This window comes from Cydia pomonella, chromosome 16 (assembly GCF_033807575.1).
Source record: "Cydia pomonella isolate Wapato2018A chromosome 16, ilCydPomo1, whole genome shotgun sequence".
NCBI classification, from domain to species: domain Eukaryota; kingdom Metazoa; phylum Arthropoda; class Insecta; order Lepidoptera; family Tortricidae; genus Cydia; species Cydia pomonella.
In genome coordinates this window covers 11332622-11353674 of record NC_084718.1, presented here as the reverse complement: position 1 = coordinate 11353674, position 21053 = coordinate 11332622, and the positions used below count along the sequence as shown (strand labels likewise).

General features: G+C 33.9%; 1 protein-coding gene across 6 annotated transcripts in view; it reads left to right on the top strand.

Annotated features, from left to right (window-relative positions):
- LOC133526667 (rap1 GTPase-activating protein 1) overlaps positions 1-21053 on the top strand; it is a 413034-nt gene that overhangs the window by 246000 nt on the left and 145981 nt on the right. For 4 of the 6 annotated variants that reach the window (XM_061863364.1, XM_061863366.1, XM_061863367.1 and 1 more), the window contains exon 2: positions 13440-13646. The exons of the other annotated variants lie outside the window; for them this stretch is intronic. In XM_061863364.1, the coding sequence (XP_061719348.1) occupies positions 13549-13646 (98 nt within the window). In that variant the 5' untranslated portion in view covers positions 13440-13548. The remainder of the gene's footprint in view (positions 1-13439; positions 13647-21053) is intronic. 6 annotated transcript variants of the gene reach the window in all.

The following is a 21053-nucleotide window of genomic DNA, read 5'->3' as shown; positions in this document are numbered from 1 at the left end:
ATAAGCATTTTTTAAAGTAAGGCTGAATACTATCCCAACTTCTGATGTTAGAATAATAAATTAAAATGGACGTCCGAGCAGATAAAAGCAAACCCTGCTGCTATACAAACAAGCAATTGAAACAGAATTAATAGTCAATATTACCTTAAATTTACAATACTGCTTGATAACACTAAGTTAGCTGTATAAATTCGGCATAACTTGTCATCAAGTTATTTATTTACCGATTCAGAATTATTAGAAACTGCCAAAACTATCACTAGATGCTATTTGGATTACTAGTATGATAAATTAAATAATGAATAAATATAATTGAAAATAAGACCTTTTTATTATAGTTAATAAACCAATTTATTAACCTTATCACCAACAACTAATAAATACAATCACTAATACTTTATAATTCACCAATACATTATTTAATAATTAATTCATCAAATTAATCAAGTAAGCACAAAAACATTAACATAATGATCAACATAGTATTTACTTAACTTTCAATATTCCTGTGGCGACGATTAACTCAGTGCTGCAGCGCAACGAAGAATCACAATGAGAATGATCCAAAATGAAACAGGTCGGGCCCTTTTATATCCACTGCTAACCAGCCACTCACAACTGGTTAATCATGCCATTTGTCGTTCGAGAAGTGACGTCACAAACGTATCTTCTCATTTATCGAATAATGCAGAATAAAATTATTTTCAATAAACTCCGTTATACATAATTACTAATAAGTAATGTTAATACATAATATAATCACTTTAAAATAGTTTACGAATCTTATTAGTAGGTTAACTACCGTCTCAAAGTTACCACTATCCATGTTTCTCTAAACAACCGTGGTTTCGTATCGTACCCACATAAATCACAAATTGTGTAAACTTCGCGTGATATTGAGTTAAGTGTTTAAATAATGAATATTTATCAACATTGGAAGTCAGAGAAACAGGTCAGTTTCATACATAATACAATTTATAAATAATAATCTAACACCCCCGTATGCTGTAAAACATTGTATTCTTACATGATAGATTCATAGGACTGAAAATGTTGAATTGCGTTGGCGTTTTCTCAGCAACGCTCACTTTTATATTCCCTTATCAGGTAGACTTAGGTATTATGTTAAAAGCCTGATTAAGTCGGAATGAAAGTTACTAGAATAGCCAGGAGTTATAAAATTCGTTAGAATTATTAAATGGAGTATAACAGCGTTATTGGAACAAGTATTTTCTTGCAAGTCTTGAGTGATTACATCTATTTAGAATGTTATAATTATATTTTTTTTTTCATAAATGGATAATATACTCTACTTAATTAGACATACTATCTTTCTTCAAATCTGTCAGAATTTCCAGAAACGAGACTTAAAGCTTTTTGACACCTTGCCTAAAGTTTACTTTATTTACTATTTTCTGAGTAACAATTACAATGTAATTGTGTTCTTACTGTTACAGCTCTAGACCCAGGTAGGTAATAGATTGGACGTCCGGGCTTAGTTGGATTTATCGACACAGAAATCCTATGGCAACAGTAAGTTTCTGTTAAGTGCGATCGCCAGGAAGACGTATGTTTCTTTGTTATTGCGCTACTAAGATTACCGGCTTATGTGCAGAGTTTTCAGAAAAATGCGATAACATATCTCAGGTTGTAATGTAAGACAGTTTTAGCCTTTAGGGCGGTTTCAGATAAGCGTTTCATACGAGCGTATAAGCTCGTTTTCAGAAGCGCGCGTATTAGGAGGCTAGGAGCATATACATTCGCTAGCCATATTCTTACGAGCATTGTCGCGTTAATAAGCTCGTACAAGCTCGTGCCGTGTGACTGCGAGATGACACGTACCGGTTCGACCGCACACGCTCCGACTATAGTGGCATGATTTTTTATACCGGCGGCGTATACAATCTGAATAAATACTCGTAATTTGCAAATTTGCTTAAATATATATTGATTGAAATATGAATATTTTGCAGATTTCAAATTTGTTTGATATCTATCATCATGGCAAACTTTCTTCACAGTATTAATGTTTGTTTACAATATAACATTGGCCGGTTAATATGCGAAAAGAATGTAACGAAAGTCCAAGAATTACAACTAAAACAAATGTGATTTAAAGTTGGCTATAAAATTACCATAACAGGCTTATAATTCTCTCTTAACGTCCCTTTTGTATGTAAAAAAATCTTACAGAGTAATTTAAGAGGTCCGATTAATAATAATTAAGAATTATGGACGTCCTTGCACCTTAATAAAGCCAAGCGGTATTTGGTGTTACATACATACATACAATATTTATAAGTAGATATTGATAGTTGTTATGGGTGTATTCTATGTGTATGTTTATATATAACTATATAGTATATATACTGGGTAATATCTAGGGTTTCTGGTTTCTCCGCCTATTTTATTTCTCGAGGCACAGGAATTCTCGGCCAGGATTTCTCGAGTTTCTCGAGTATCTCGAGAAATTTGGAAGTTTAAGAAAACACCATAATATTTTATTTTTTTGGCTTTATTGGTAATAAAGCAGTCGGTAAAGCATAGGTGAAATCAATAATTTAAAAAATGGTAAATTTTTATTTACCATAAACTGCACTTAATAATATATGTATAATTGTTGGTGCAATAAAGATTATTTACTTACTTAATAATTAAAAATTCAACAACAATAAAGAAATAATCTACCTATAGGTGCAAGCGTGTGCACCGGCGATGTGATATTATGAACTTAGTGTATTTTATCTTTACGTATTTATGAAAATGTAAACAAACCACAAGATTGTATTTTATTAGGCAAGAATATTCAAGTCAATCAATTTAACTCGATGTGACAAATTTACAGAAGTTTTACTACGTAATATTAATACTTAACGTAACAATGAAACTGCTGAAATTGTGCTATTTTGCTAATAGGAATATATCGGGATGATTTGATTTATCAATAGAAATTTAGTTTTGTAATATTTGTTATTATATGACTCTATAATTCTTTTTTAGTATTAGAAAGAAGATAAGTGATCTTGCATATCTTTTTATTGAAAAACACTCTTAAAAAGAAGTCACGGCCATTACAAAACATATATCGTATATTTACATTATTGTGCTTTCATAAGTCATAGTGGCTAATTTTTTAACGCGTTTTTCAATAAAAAGGTATGTCAAGATTGTTTACCTTTTTTGAATGCAAAAAAAAACGAAGTATAGTAATGAATATAAAACGAGACAAATTCTTTAGACATTCGAGGGTAGTAGTAGTAGTTCAAAAGTTTCAAAACATCGGTTGAAGCCAGAACGCCCAGAACGATAGCGGTTGGATCAAAGCAGTTTTTTATTTGGTTGGTTAATTAATAAAAATAATAAATGTTTTAAATCCCTGAAAATGTAAATAAAAAAACATTGCTTACATTAATTGAACTACCTAAAGAAATACACTAGAGACAAGTCACGTGTTATACGCGTATTTTCATTTTACTTTCACAAGAGATTTATTTCTCGAGTTCTCGAGGCGTTGAGATTTTTTTTCCCGCCTCGACTACGTACAAATTTCTCGAGATTTCTCGCCTCGAGAATTCTCGAGCAGAAACCCTAACGATATCGGTGTCGTGAATTCGTGATCTTGAATGTGAAAAATGTGTTAAGATGGTCATACTAAACAAATTTCCTCATGGGACTAACCACCAAATCGCGAAATAATATCTAATGCACACTTTGAGGGCCTGAAGTAGACAATATGTACGGGCCTAGGGGTCTTAATGCGTTTTTGACATTCGGGATTACGACCCCAAAATCACCCAGTATTATCGTTATCTAGTACCCGCAATTCAAGCCTTATTGAGCTTACTGTGTGACTTGGTAGATCTGTGGAAAATTGTTCTATAATATTTATTTATACAAAAGCTCTTTTGGTAAATTGTAACTAAAAAGACGTATAAGCGACTTACTCAATATATCTACGAAGAGATGTCATACCGGATTGTGGTTTACTAATATGGTAGTCACCCTATATGTCATCACGGATTAAGTTCACTAAAAACTTAAGCAAAAACTTGTCTTATATTTGGCTTTGGGCTTGTCAACAGATTTGCGAACTAATATGACATGGAATGCTTTGAAACATTAGTATTGAGGTTTCATATAATATTATGAAGAAATGATTTGCGTAACTTGCGCAGTAAGAGATCGTATGTCTTTACATAAAAGATTAATAACGCTTGTTGATCGCGTATCAAATTTACTTTAATATAATTATGTAAAATAACTGGTCTGCAAAAACAAAACAACAACACGATATTAAACCAAAGTAGGTATGTGGTGTGAAATTATCAAATTAAACTGACACTTTTAGATACCTACCTACAGTAGTTACTTACTCAATTTGACAAGTTCCACTTATTGTTTATTTGGACAAAAGATAACCGTTGAAATCTTACTGCTTAACGTAGCGATTTTTGGCCACATACATTTTGTAGGATTCCATTGACAAAATGTCTGTTTACTACGTGTTATGCTCTTAACAATTTGAAATGAGCCCATTACATTGGCTGTTGGCGCTTTAAGTGGTGTTCTAGCGCGTCGTAATTAATTTCCACTTCAAATATTCATAACCATGAAATTTCATGTCAAACTGAATATTAATCGGGCAATTACTCCCAAGCAATATAACTATATTTCACACTTCTGTTAATGAGCAGAGCCATCGAAACGTCAGAATTCTATTTTTATCGCTCGTAAAATGGCAGTGAAGTGTTGGAAATTTTACAGCTGTTTAAGGAAATGTTTGAACGTGGTGTTAATTCTATTTCCCCTTTATTGCTCAACGTGCTTTTATTATTTATAGGGGGTTATTCTATTGAGTGGAAGTAATATTGAATTTATTTTGATTCGGAAGTGTTGGGACACTTGAAGGCCTCCCTTTCACGCTTCCCGTCCATTACCAGTTTCCCATCAGTTTATATTATGATAGGTGACAAGCTCATCTGGTAATTTTAGGCGAGCTCCACCGGGACCCCTGATTTCATTTTGCTGGCAGCATTTGTGGCTGTTTTAGCCCTCGAGTGTTAAGCAAATTGTTTAAGCAGCAACCAAAATAAGTACTTAGTTATTTTTAAACTTAGGTACTAGCAAAAAGAACACTGCATGTTCTGACGTCATACCATTTTATTTTTCTAATTTCATAGCAAATCATTATGAATTTCATTATTATTGGTTCCTTTTACTTTCCTTGTTAAGAAAAAGTTCTGTCTCTGCTTTGTCACTACATGTCAGTGTGAGTTTTTCTATAGGTTTACGAGTTTTTGTCTCACGGTTAAGATCGGGGCTGGTGCTTTACTGCTTTCTATCACTTTTGCCTAGAACCGGCAGGTTGACTTTCACAGGAAGCTCGGATGAGATAAAACCGTGATCTGGTTTTTCTTGATACTTTGTGACATACATATTGTGCCGTACCTTTTTATAGTGGGTTAATTATTTATATTACGGTCTGATATCCGGTGCAATTTATGGGCTTATCATGGTCGCGTTTTTTTACAGTATTTGTCTGCTTTATTTGACCAAATTGGGATAACGACTCATTTTGAGTTTAAGTCGAATAAATTCTGTTTTTAATTGCACGGATAAACCTTATTACGCCGAACAAAACAACATTGATTTCAAGGTATGGACAAACTAATTTTCTTTCTGTCCTAAAGCAATATTCCTTGCTTTTTTAATTTTTGCTCAACGATTTCAAAAACATCCTTTCGTTATAACTTTAAATGAATGCAAAATAGTTTTATCAACTGCCCATTTTGCTACAGAAATGCGCAATAGAAATTTTCCAGCGTTGGAGTTTTAGCTGTGCCGGTTTGGCGAAAGGATTAAAACGTCTGTTCATATATTTGTGCCTCTACTTACCCTATTTCCTGCGTCTTCGTCTTTCTTTAGATCCTTAAGGTTTCCTTTAACTTTGTACTTTTGCATTGTTCCTGCTATTTGTTGTGCTTTCCAGTCAATAAATGGTTCGGTGCGCGACTTTAAATTTTTTTTTTATACTACGTCGGTGGCAAACAAGCATACGGCCCGCCTGATGGTAAGCAGTCTCCGTAGCCTATGTACGCCTGCAACTCCAGTTACATGCGCGTTGCCGACCCTAAACCCCCCCCGTTGAGCTCTGGCAACCTTACTTACCGGCAGGAACACAACACTATGAGTAGGGTCTAGTGTTATTTGGCTGCGGTTTTCTGTAAGGTGGAGGTACTTCCCCAGTTGGGCTCTGCTCTAGATCTGGAATGACATCCACTGGCTGTGCCCTACCACACAAAGCGAGATGAAATTCACAATGCCCATACCTCTCTTTTGGACGTAGTTTAAGGACGTACCCGGGTCCAAAATTAGAACATTAGATACATATTTTTTTTACGTGTATTATAAATAATTTAAATGGGACTACGTTTAAAGCCTAGCTGGGTAATGTAGCCGCTTTGACAAACCTTTGTGAGATGAAATATACTTAGAGCAAGAAAAAAACAAGTCACTTTTCATGGACACCATTTTTATTGCTATCAAGCAAGAAATAACAGTCAGCAAGAGCATTTTTACGCGTTGCTCTGGCACGCAACAAAAAACCACAATTAATTAACGCAGTTAGTCAGCAATGTCAGCATAATTGCTTGTCTAATCACACTTAGTTGATGATTGATCGTTTTTATTCTTTCGTGCGCACTGTGAGGCAAACCGGTTCTAATTTGGCAATTGGATCAGATCAGCTCGATAATTCCGTCTAGACCTAGACTGTAGGCTACCAGATTTATGACATTCAGGCCACGTGGGAGCCGTTTACCTTAGAGATAACTAAATAATAAAGATTGGCGCTACTAATATAATGGCGCGTTTCTCATCATTGTTGTAGATGAGGTGATATTACCGCGACATCAGTCCTATTTTTACCTATTATAGTGTGCGAGAGCGTCTGACAGCATCTACATGAGAAAATGTAGTGTTCAAATTGATCGTCTATAGGTATATTATTTACTTGTCTCTGTATTTACCTAAACACTTCCCACTTGAATTCTAAATTAGCCTATAAAGGCTACAAGTGGCGTTTTTGACAAATGATTTCCATTGTCCGAGCGATTTAAGTTTAACGTATTGGAAAATTACTTATTAGTCTAAATTATGTATCTAAATACTAACAATATTGTGACTTGTTGATTTGCAGTGTGAAATAAATCACCAACAACAATTTATGTATATTTAATAATACATTACCGTTTCTTGAAGAATAAGTATAGCTTTTATATAAATTGTATAGGAGGTGGACAATTTTGTACCAAATACTAAACTGCAACGCGTACATTTACATAAGACCTAAACCGCGTCTAACCTAGAAACCTAGCAAATCTATTGTCATTGATTTCTGCGGGTGGCATATCTGGGTGTCATAAAATTGAGCCAACACGACTGCTTAGAATATTCAATAATCAGATATTTCTCAAGGAGAATAATTTTGATTTTGTATTGAAATGTACGAGCAAATTTTTCTGCGTATTTGATAAAAAGAATCAACGCTAGCGAATACACAACAAACAGATAGTTAGTTAGTTGTCCAGAAAATGGGTATATAATAAAATTAAAATTACTCAATCCCTATTAACGCTCACCGAATTCAATAAATAACAAATATTTCAACGCAAATCTTACTCATGCTGAATGTGTGCTTTCTAAATGATCCGGCGTCAGTTTTATTCTATTACGTGATGTAAGTAATATAAATAACTATCTACACGTAGTATTAAATTTTTTCCCTAGTTTATCAATTTAAAATTGTAATTTCGAGATGCCTGCACAACTAAATAAATGTGGTTTGATGGTAAATTAAATACGAAATTTTGGTCCTATCTACTTATCAGGCATTGCCATAAACCTGAAAAATCCCCAATAGCAATCATTGATTTTAAAGTTGACGATTAACTACGGGGCACAATTCGCATATAATCCCGCGGGCGTATGAAACAAACTAGACCGAGCTGAATTATAGCCAAAGGCCGATTATCAGTGAAACCTGCGCGGGCGTCGGTCGGTAAATAATTGCACCAATGAAACCTAATAAATACATCTAATGTGCTCTTTTATGCTGACATAAGAGCGGCAGTTAACCCAGCGGTAATATCACAGTTATAATTAATTTATAGCGAGAAAACCGGTTAATTTGGCTTGTGAGATGCTTACATTTTATGAGATTAATATAAACATGCGAGAAGATTAATTTATTGATCAAAATATAGCGTCGTAAAATTTACCACTCGACTGTTATGTTTGTTTAGTCTTCAATTCCATTAGTTTTTATAACGACTTTGATCTTGATCTTTGATCATACGTCAGTAACTTATGTATGTATATAATGAAGCTCGTACTCTGACAACGTCGCGTTTATCCAACCTCGCATCAAAAACTTGTTTTTAATTAAAACTTTTCGTTCCTCCACCTACAATTCAAAAGTTCATTCGTTTCTGTTCCATATACTAATAAATTATCACGCTAAACGCGTGTTTATGTGTCCATATCTTAATACAGTCTCATAGTTTCAGTAAAACATTTTCATTTACGTTCTTTAAAGCATCTTGCAAAATAAACGAGAGCAGAAACGGCCATTAAGTAAGTACATAATTTAAAGTTTTAAGTGTAGTACCTAGTGTTAGCTAGGGTTGTCCTCAAAGGAAAGAGTATCTTATACCAAAATCTTACATTTCAGAGATTAACATTCAACTTCATTCCAAATGTTTTTAATGTTTTTACACCCTAAAATATAGTATGTAACATGTTATCGATTTGCCACAAGCGTTTGTGTAAAAATAGTTAAGGAAAAAATACTGCAACAAACTAGTAGCTGTATTTATTTTGGTACCGAAACCGTGGTTCGAGCGAAACTAAATTTTAAGCCGATGTTTGTCCAACATTTGCATCAGCAATGTTTGTTGTGCAAAGTTTGCAAGTGCTTTTTGGGAAAGCTTGCACAAAATGCGCTTTATGAAATATGCAACGTGCTCTGAGGAGCTTTTAATGAGTCTTCGATAGTGCTGTAATTAGAAAAGCTTTTGCGGCGAGTCCAATTTTCAAGTATCAAGTAATTTGGGAAAACCTTGTTAGGAATATGTGTTTTTACTTATTTAGAAAGAAAATTAAGTAGAAGTTGTATTTAAATATTTTTTTAATAATATTTAGCGCTTATTCATTAAGTGCAAACATCAAAATAAACTCTTGTAAAACTTTACAATCGTAACTATCTGTTGGTATGTAAATACATATTTGGTTAGAATACTTCTTATAAGTTATTTAAGCGTTATTTATATTATTTATATGGTTGGTCGAACAAATGACCCGCTCGACCCGTCTGTTTAATGCTGCGACATCCATCACTTGTCATTGTGGTTTAATTTGATCGAATAGGGCTCATGCTCATTCTTAAAAAAGGAGTTTTTGTGCTAGATGCCTTTTTCAAAAGCAAATGTCTGTGAGTTTGATCGAGTGGTGCCCTCGGTGTCTCGTCTACTTAATCCTATGTCATTTGTTAATACTCTTAATCTTCGTTATGGTACTTCGGATCACTAAGGTCCTTGTTGTGTAATTTTAGTCCTCACATTTTTAAACAAAGTTCTATGAATAGTTACTTATATTTATGATCTTGTATCTAATTAGCGCGATAATAATAGGTTAATACGAGTAACTCATCTCGTTTTTTGTTTAGTATTTTTAACTTAATTTACCTAGTTGTAAAATTATGTAAGTAATTCATATATCAATCTTCTACTTCGCGACATATTTATAACTAATAAAAAAGAGTTTAGTGCCATTGACAAAGTGTTTAGTGCTCAAGTGAGACCTTAATCTCACCTTGCTCGTGCAAGACTGTTCTTAGCTTGAGTGATATTTGATTCAATAATTAATCACTCTTTTTCTGTCAGTTCGTTGCGTTGCGTTATGTGTGGGTGCGATTAATTTGATCGATAACTGAGTCCGGCTTATGGTTTCTATATTGCAACAACAACGTAAGTCACCATATGTTCTTTAGTGTAATATGTTGTTTTTGAACTGACTGATGCATTTGATTGAGACGTCGAAATTCGGCATTGCAACACGAACAATAGCGAATGTTTGGACCATAATAGTGCCTTACGGCATAGTTTATTATGTGAATACTGCATGATAAATACATTTACGTAATTTGAAAGAAATTTGAGACAAAGAGTTAGAAAGCCGAAAAGGGATATTACATTGTATGTAGTGAAAATTAAATGACGGGAAAATTACAAAATCTTCGTAACAAGTGTCCACATAACAATATAAACACAAATGTGTTGAGATACAGTTGTTATAGTTTTTAATGCTGTTAAGTAATTCTGATTTGAAAATGTTTGACATAGACTGGGCATAAAATAAGAAAATAATTCAGCAAGTATAATAAAAAGTTTTTAAAGCCAAAAGTTTTATATTTGTCTGGTACGGTACTTTGTAGCTTTGACGTAGCATTATATTTCCTCCTCTGATAAGATTTTATGTCACCAAAGTTTCACAAACAAACTCGCGAGAGCGAAATTGCGTGTGAACGTGCGCTAAAGTTTAGCTGCACATAGTGCACATGCATGCTCCCGGTTTTACGTCGTGTTTATGACACGCGGCGTGTCAGCTACGTGTGAACAAGTTGCCCGCAGACGTCGCTCGCTGCATTTTACGTCTAGTTAAACTGAGATAAGCAAAAGCAACTTAAATAAATCCTGTAGAATGCTGGAATCTCCTCGTTGTGTTGATAATGTTGTATTCGTACGTTACGTTAGTATAGTTTTGTTCCTAATATAACCAAATTAACCAAAATCGATAAACATTAATACTCGTACTTAATCATGACTTCATGATAAACCTCACGAATCCAAAATAAATTGCATGTTTAGTGAAACTATTAAAAAAAATGAAAATGCATTCCAAGAAGTCGAGATGTCACGATAACCTATTTATTTTCAAGACTTGATTTCAATTTTGAAGTGTACCTGCCAGTTGTTATGTTTCATTTCATAAATATAAAGCAATATTTATGCTTATCATTTTAATTTTATTAAAAATACAACTCTAGGAAAGTGGAGATAACGGTCACCTCTGCAAGATTATGATGAAACCTCGCCGAGTTTTCTATGCCTTTTGTCGAGAAGCCCATAAAACGCCTCATGGCTATCTCAGAGAAAATTGTGTTTCCGTGAGCCGGCCACTTCATCAGCTCTTATTCAATTTAATCCGTTGTTTAGGTAAAATTTTGTCTAACACAATGCAGTCGCTCCCACGTTTTCAATTATCTTTTTGTTTATGGTAACGGTGGGGTTTAAGTGCCACGCCTCATTCGCATGCTAAGTTTCATGTTTTAATAGCGGTATCTATCTCATCACAATAGCAGACTACTAAATTGCTTTCAACAATTCAACATTGCCTTCGAGTATTTTGGAGCTTCTCTTATATTTACACAACGGCATCTAACACACTGTTAGGTTATATCTCATGTTGTTTTAGTATCTTTTTTTGTATAGATTCTAATGCTTCTGCAAGAATAATACCGATTTCTAGGTGGTCTGCTCACAATAATTGTATTACTTCTTTTTTATCTCACGAACACAAGATCTAACAGATAAGCCTCTTACTTCCGTTGACCGCTGTATGTTAATTTTAGCTCATTATCTATGTTTTATGATTGTTACTTAAGTATATCAGATTTGAATACAAATTTAACATCTTAAGATAACATTTTATTATTAGTTGGAACCGTCGCCACCTTCTACCTACATGATCTAAATTTTGAGATTTGTGTGCGATATCCGCTCTTAATTAAGATTATATTTAAATTAGAACTTAATTGGCGTAGTGAACTAGGAAAGCTGCTCTAAATTACACTGTTTATTAAAGAAATTCTCGGAAAGCCTATTCGAATCCGAGATGGAAAGTTAATTATTAGGAACCTACTTCGACGTCTATAATTTCGTTGTAACAGCATTGATTTGACGAGGCCCTGATAAGTTTCGTACTTCGATATCGACTATTGTTTTATAATGAAAAGTACCGTTACGAAATAATATGGGCCGTGGGTACTGACGAACTGGGCTAGTGATAATCTGCGAGTATAAAATCAATAATTTTTTTAGTGACCGATTGGATATCCGTTACTAAAGATAGCCGTTAAAAACTATGTGATTATTTTAGCGCATCATGAATAAACACCAATTTATGTAAATCGGTCTCAAAAATAATTTGAACTATTTCGTAATTCAATAAAAACAGTCAAGAGCAAAAAAATGGTAACTATTGATGGAAATTCCCTACGAAATGGCCCGTCTAAATTGCTCTTGGGTGTAAATAAAATGTGATTTCAAGTTTACTTTTTTTATTAGGTTCCGTAGCCAAATGGCAAAAAACGGAACCCTTACAGATTCGTCATGTCCGTCTGTCTGTCCGATTATGTCACCGCCACTTTTTTCCGAAACTATAAGAGCTATACTGTTCAAACTTGGTAAGTAGATGTATTCTATGAACCGCATTAGGATTTTTACACAAAAATAGAAAAAACAAAACAATAAATTTTGGGGGTTCCCCATACTTAGAACTGAAACTCAAAAAATCTTTTTTCATCAAACCCATACGTGTGGGGTATCTATGGATAGGTCTTCAAAAATGATATTTAGGTTTCTAATATATTTTTTTTTCTAAACTGAATAGTTTGCGCGAGAGACACTTCCAAAGTGAAAAAATGTGTCTCTAAAATAACCGAATGAAAAATCTAAAAAAAATATATGATATACATTACCATGCAAACTTCCACCGAAAATTGGTTTGAACGAGATCTAGTAAGTAGTTTTTTTTAATACGTCATAAATGGTACGGAACCCTTCATGGGCGAGTCCGACTCGCACTTGGCCGCTTTTTGCATGGTGTCAGGACTGCCAGGGTTAACATCATGTAAAGGCGGCTCCTTTAGAAGATCAATCGCGATTGTCAATCACGTGATATTGACCGTTTACAACTCTGATTGAAGCGGTCACATTAACGTGATGCCACCGATCAAAATATAATTGTTTCGTTTTTTACTGTTTTTGAATTTGATAGTATTGTAGAAAAAAAATAACTTGAAAAAAAAAACAAATTACGATTGATGTGATAGGTATACATATATGTTGGTAATAGGTATATATAATGTGCATTTGTGTGGTACTTGTTGAGACAGATTTCGCTCGTTATAATTAATGGCATGTAACATATTTTAATACAATTACCTTATTACGAGGAAGTTTATAGCTTATTACTAACCGTTTGCATGACTAACTCATTTTTCGTATTTATTTCTCGCTTGCCTGTTAGTTAGTTTCCAATCTTCCTATCGTGTAGTCCTGTCTGTATATACCTTCAACTTCCATTCTCTTCATTTGTAGGAGCCGCAACGGACCGAAGACATTTCGAGAGTAAAAAAGTGATAACGAGGATATTGGTTTGATTTTCCAGTAAATCGAAAAGTTGAAGTGACTGTGAGGGGATCGCCGAATGAAGTCGAAAGTTGGAAAAAAGTACTTGCCCACGGGCGGGCAAAAGGAATCGTATGTGTTAGTCACGGCGAGAAGGAGATATATGAAGAAATTAATGTACGTATTTCTTTTACTATATTGCATGCACCTTTTGATCCTTTCCACTGGTATCATGTTCCGTAATAATCATTTATTTTAGTAGATACTTGGTCATCGTCTTCCGACATCTACAATACAGCTGGTTTAATTTGTGTAAGACTTACTCAAATATATATTTCCTTGCAACCACTGGAAGATTAGGAAATTTATTTATGGCCAAACAGGGCAACTCGCTGGTTTTTCTGGCCGACTAAAGGTTTTCAAAAGTGTGAAATCATTCGTTTTACTTATACGAGGTGTTTTAGTCCAAGTGGGAAACCCCATTATGTCCTTACTGAAACAAACAGAGACATCATAATTAATATGTGAGTTTTAGCTTGGTTTTCCGTTAGGTTAGCTGATTGCAAAATAACTGGTGATTTTAACAAACCGAATTTTTTGATTGACTCATGACCCACCAGTCCATCAACAGTAGGTCAAATCATATGATTTCTGGACGAGCCCTATACCATATTATTGCTTCTATATAATAACTTACCTGACAAAAACCTCATAATGAACTTGATGATTGAGCGTTCCTTAAGTTTCTAATAAAGATATATTGTAGGAGATATATTTTTTAACTATTTAACGGATTCTTGTTCACTTTTATGTCGTAATCAGATTTAGGTCCTTTTTAGGGTTCCGTAGCCAAATGGCAAAAAACGGAACCCTTATGGATTCGTCATGTCCGTCTGTCTGTCCGTTTATGTCACAGCCACTTTTTTCCGAAACTATAAGAACTATACTGTTCCAACTTGGTAAGTCGATGTATTCTATGAACCGCATTAAGATTTTCACACAAAAAATAGAAAAAAAAAACAATAAATTTTGGGGGTTCCCCATACTTATAACTGAAACTCAATTTTTTTTTTTCATTAAACCCATACGTGTGGGGTATCTATGGACAGGTCTTCAAAAATGATATTGAGGTTTCTAATATAATTTTTTTATAAACTGAATAGTTTGTGCGAGAGACACTTCCAAAGTGGTAAAATGTCCCCCCCCCCCCCTCTGTAACATCTAAAATAAGAGAATTATAAAAGTAAAAAAATATATGATGTACATTACCATGCAAACTTCCACCGAAAATTGGTTAGTACGAGATCTAGTAAGCAGTTTTTTTAATACGTCATAAAATTAAAAAAAAAAAAACATCAAACCCATACGTGTGGGGTATCTATGGATAGGTCTTCAAAAATGATATTGTGGTTTCTAATATTATTATTTTCCAAACTGAATAGTTTGGGCGACAGACACTTCTAAAGTGGTAAAATGTCCCCCCCCCCCCGTCCCCCCTGTAACTTCTAAAATAACAGAATGATAAAACTAAAAAAAAAACATATGATATACATTACCATGCAAACTTCCACCGAAAATTGGTTAGAACGAGATCTAGTAAGCAGTTTTTTTTAATACGTCATAAATGGTACGGAACCCTTCATGGGCGAGTCCGGCTCGCACTTGGCCGCTTTTTTATTTATTTGGGTTTTGTTTTTATAAACGTAAAAGTGGGTAGTTTTGTTCCAAGGTTTTAATTAAAGTCAAAAATACATTATTTTACCACTAGTTACGCCCTAGCACTAATCGAGGATAAGTATCTGCATATTCTGCGCTTAGTATCTAATACGTACTTCAATGCAAAAAAAGGTATGCACAAGTATACACATACACATATGGCTTTTATTGTTTAGTTTACACACGACCCGTTTATATTCTTATTTAAAATGTTTGTTAACTGAAGTTTAATTAATGTAATACCAATTAATTTACCTTATTTGTAAGCATAGCTTTAATTATGTTTACTTTGTTATTCAGGAAAATGTAGCTAATATACCTACATATGATAAGACATATTTATTGACATAACAGGATACTTCGATGAATATCAATATTTTAACTACATGGCATATAATTACCGACCTTATAAAAACTCCTAATCGTTTCATTTGCGTGTAGCTCACTCCTGAATGGATATCCCTTAATTTGGCACATAAAAAAAATCTTGATTTTATACCTTTTTAGTACCTTGGTACTGAGTTCAAAGCTCCTTGAGGCTCAATAGTTTCAATGATTCTGATTACGAAAAAAAAAATACAAAAAGTCGGTAAAAGGATTGTATGTTCTGACATATACCGCACAAATTGAGGGATAAGTATAGTCTATACTTACAGTGTAGTGGTTTCAAAATTTTCCATATATATATAGTAAGTACTGTATAGGGCAGGGGTTCCCAATCTTTTTCAACATGCGGCGCAGTTACAAGTTTAGTATTTTGCAGCGGCGCCCTTGTAAATTTAAAATCACGGTCGAAAAAGAGTGACACGACGCTATATTATTTACCGATGCGAGCGCTCAAATAGGTACCCGCGAATATTTGTGGTTTCGGATAATGATAGAACTCACGGCGCCCCTCTTTACTTTCTACGGCGCACCAGGGCGCCGCGGCGCACACTTTGGGAACCCCTGGTATAGGGATATCACATTATTAACATGTAGTATATGATTTAATCATCCAATCTTGGTCAAATTAAAGTCACCTTATTGCCGAAACTTTCACGAAATACATATTCCTGTATAAACTTTTATACGACCTTCAATATAATGTTGCTTATTTTACAATTTCATGCAAAATACGTAACGTGTAAGATATTTATATTAATTATGTAAGAGATCTTCTTTAGCGTCAATATCGCCTGATATATAATTTAATTTTGTTTTTAATTTTTCTCATGTAAAATATAATCTACCTACAATTTTCCTTCAAATATTAAATTTGTACATTACAGCAGTGGGTTTGACATTGCTATTACAGTGACCATCCGGACCGATTCCACTCGGGTCAAAACCTACAAAGCTTGTTATTTATATAACGGTAGTCGCATTACGTCTTAACACGAGAGCTATTGTATTTCCCCGTACAGCTTGATCAATAGAACTGTTTCAACCGTATTTCAACTGATTATCGTTTTGCTACAGCACAATACTAACATTACAATAGCCGAAGCTAATAAATTATCGATATCAAAAATCAATTCTATTTCTGTGGCGTAAGATAGAGAATTCAAGTTTACGAGGATTGTAAAAGTTGGCTACCGTTATTGCGAGATGTCTAATCATGACAGATGATTCCTGGTTGTTTGTAGATCGAATGATGCAGTCGTACTGTATGTTATGTCTTGTAAGACGACATTAGCTTAACCAAATACTTGAGCATTTGAGACTTATCTTCAGTCTAATCTGTTTGATTTCTGCCTGGATCTGTTGATAATAACAGTATAAATATTTTCAAAAGTAATGTTTCATTTCCGTGATTGTTGAAACCGAACTAGTTCCAATAAGGCCTGATTTGCCTTATGGGTTGAAAGGTCAGATTTTAGTCGCTTTTGAATAAAATGTTGCTTGCGCCAATTCTTAGGATTATGGTTGTCAAAGCATATACCGAGCTCCTTTTTAAAACGCTGAACGCTTTTATTATTGTGTATTTTCATCTGTGCCCGCCCCATGTGACCACCACCATCAAGAGGCAGGCACAGATGGAAATGTAGCGCCTATTTCCATCAGATGGGAATACACCTTTATTAAGGTGACGTTTGAAACAGGGATCGGAACCGGTTTTTTGCAAAAACATCGAAATAACCATATATTTCGGTTCATTTTATACTCAAAATGTAGGACTCAGTTGTGTTTTTAGATAACAACTTCGTATTATTAGATTGCCCGATTAGGAATGAAATAATTAACAAAGAACGAAAAAATACCGTTTTCGTTCCCATACAAAAAATACCGGTTTCCGATCCCTGGTTTGAAATATGTACGGCCGATTGCATTACTGCCAAAAATATCAAAATCCGGGCATCATCATCAATGTTGACATTTTCGGCAGTAATGCAGTCGCCAGTAATGTCGCGCTGCAATACTGTTGCAGCGCACCGAAATGTCAATAAGATTATTTTATCGTCAATTTTATATTAAATTTGTTTTTTATTTAATATTACTGCATTATGTTTGATGCATTGAATTGAAATGTAGATTAGTAAAAGTTACAATATGGTTAGCGAATATTGAGCAATACTTATATTATACTGGTAGTTTGTAATTAGATACTGTTCCTAGTTAAATAAAAAAAGAAATCTGAGCATTTTTATACATATTACCAACACGACTGGGCTTAGATATATAGCAATTAACTAGCAAATATGAATAAATTTAATTAGAACTGTATGATCAACAAATCATGCAACACCAATCCAGAAATAACAAGAAATTAAAATCAATATTAGCAAATGAGGAATGAAATAATAGTAGATTTTTAACCAAGGGATGAAAGGCACGCATTTCTGACGAGGTAGTTATTCCCAGAGGTGAAATATTCCCAGACTGAAATGGTGGCTTTCACCCGAGTTAAACACTCTAAGTACTTTTCATTTCGAATACGAGGACTGTAAAATACATGAGCATTTAAAAAAAACCTGGCTATAATTATAAACTTCAGTAGCATTTCTTGACGGTACTTGCAATTAACAATTTAGGTAAAAATATTGTTATTTATGGAATGGGGAGTTAATTATCAGAATGAAAATTGTACAAAAAATCCATTTTAAAGCAAAATTGTAATAAGTTATCTTAATTTTTTTTAAATAACTTATAGAGCAGAAACGCATCATTTTCTGCACACTTTTTAGAACGACTGCGACTAATTTTCACAGCATGAGAAATGAAAAGTTATTTAGTACGATTTACGGAGCTTATATTCATATTAAAATAGACTCTTGGCAAAATGATCTTAATTTATATGTTATAAAATATAAAAATAATATTTATGATATTTCGTGCCTTAGGCCAAAATATTTAAAGTAAATTATGACACCATCTTTGGTAGCTAAGTATGACCGCTTCGGTAATTGCGGCTCTTAAGAGCCTTGGGCATCCATTATAGCACATTTTGTACTACTTTGATAGATCTTGGCAGTGAAAGCATTAATAATACCCGTGATATTGTTGATTGATACTCTATTGGTAACGTTCGTGAGTAATTTTACAATGTGCTTTTCTTAGTAGTAGTTCCTAGGCGATGATTTTCAGATTTTTTGTTTGAATATCTAAAAGATACCAGGTGGCATAATACAAAAATTAATTGATGCAGTAAAAAGCGTAGAGCTTTAGAAAAAATAATATTTTAAAGGGTTATTTAACGTTCGAAAATGACAGAATTATGAACGTATAGTTCCAATCTATTCTATTATTAGAAGGGCTATAACACCTTTAATTTACCCCTAGGGTTACGATAAATAATTACAATTAAATGCAGGTCATAGGAAACCATCAATTAGCAATATGCTTGCATCGAAATGGCATCGCGCGCGTGGGTTGTGGGCCACCTGCGATTATTGCCGATTATACGCGATTATTCACGATTATGCGCGATCATAATCGCATAGTTCAAGGTGTTTGTTGGCGGATGGTAATTACACATTCTTCGTACGTGTGACCGATTATTGTTTTTTATGTAATCCATCTGCCACCCTTTGCACAAATACTTTGTTAATTGCAATCATTCATCGATGATGTATTGCATAATTTTATGGACGTTTATAGCATTATGTAGGGTTATATATAAAAAATGTGTTTACATGGCTCCGTACAGTCAGAATATAGTAGATAGTGATGACCAAAATGACCAAATATATCGTAACACACCTTTGTTACAATAGAAAAAAGGATATGTTCCGATATATGGCTTTTTTGGCCGTCACTATATTTATGTGGACTGTACCTATTATCGGCCAATGTTTTAAACGAGCTCTAAAGCTATTTCAAAACTTTCTTTTATGTTATTCTCAAAACTAATTTTGTTTCGCAAAAATGCATAAAGCGAAGATATAAGTGCATTTTCCGAGCATACCTTTACCTATTTTTACCACTAATGAATGCTTGAAAAACTCCAGCCTTTTTGGGGTTCCGTAGCCAAATGGCAAAAAACGGAACCCTTATAGATTCGTCATGTCCGTCTGTCTGTCCGATTATGTTTACTGAATAAGCCAAGCCTTTGAGCACGAACACTAGTTTGTTTAGATATTTAATTTAATGTTACCTTCCATTGCAATTCGTTTGAATTTCCGATTGAGCGACGACGTTGAGGAGACTATTATTGTTTGTGTCTTTTTGCAATTGAAATTGTGTTCTGATTTTCTTTAACTATAGGCATAGATAAAAAATAATGAAAAATAAATTTTAGGACATTATTACACTAATAAAATTGACTAAGTCCCACAGTAAGCTTGATAGGGCTTGCGTTGGGGGTACTTAGACAACGATATATATAATATATAAATATTTATAAATACTTAAATACATAGAAAACACCCATGACTCAGGCACAAAATATCCGTGCTTATCACACGAAAATGCTCTTCATAGGCTGGGTCACTACCCACTAGGCCAGACCGGTCGTCAAAGTTATTTATTTATGTGACGAAAATAATAAACATAACCTCTAAAATGGAAATACAAATCACGGGATAATTTTCTTTTATTAGCACCGAAAGACCGAAAGGGGTTTACGCTCGTAATTCTAAGTAAAAATAAAATAAAAATGTCCAAAATGTCCCATTCACCATCGCCTTCCTTTCATTGTCACGGTGTCTATTTAGTTCTACCACAAGTCAAACAGTCGTGGGGCTTCCACTCGTGGTCATCTTTACCCGCAGTTCACCATAAATTACAGAGTTTTATTATTATTATAGGTGGTGCACGAACTCCGTTACAGGCTTCTCTAGACCAGCGGTTGAACAAAAATGGGTTTCGATAATATTAAAGTTTTTTCTTTTTTGATATGTCATTGGGAGTATGTTAAATAATACTTTGGTAAAAAGTTAGAAATTTTAAGGTTGAGCTTTCGGTTATATTTAAATATTTTAATTTTTGCTAATAACTAAGTAAATATAGAATTAAAGTTACAGAAAACTTTAGCATATCGAATAACACTTCAATTTATGTACAATTTTCAGTTTTTAGAAATCTAGAACAGCTGCTTTCTGGTAAACGTAAAAACACGAGTTATTTTGTAAATATAGAATTAGAGTTGCTGATATTGCAAAATTACGATATTATCGATCAACTTAGTATTCTAGTAAAAAGTTAGACATGTAGACAATGTGCTTGTCTAGATATTGATTTCAGGTTAAGCAGTATAGCTGATATTGAATTAAAGTTTGTAGAGTTAATAATAATCGATCATCAACAATGATCTCAGTTACTAAACAAAAATTTAGAAATATAAAATCACCGCGACACTCATTACTGATATGTATGCATTCCTTGCTTATATAAATACGTTACGTTTCAAACGCGCGGCAAGTTTGCGCGCGCCGCGCGCTGTGGCAG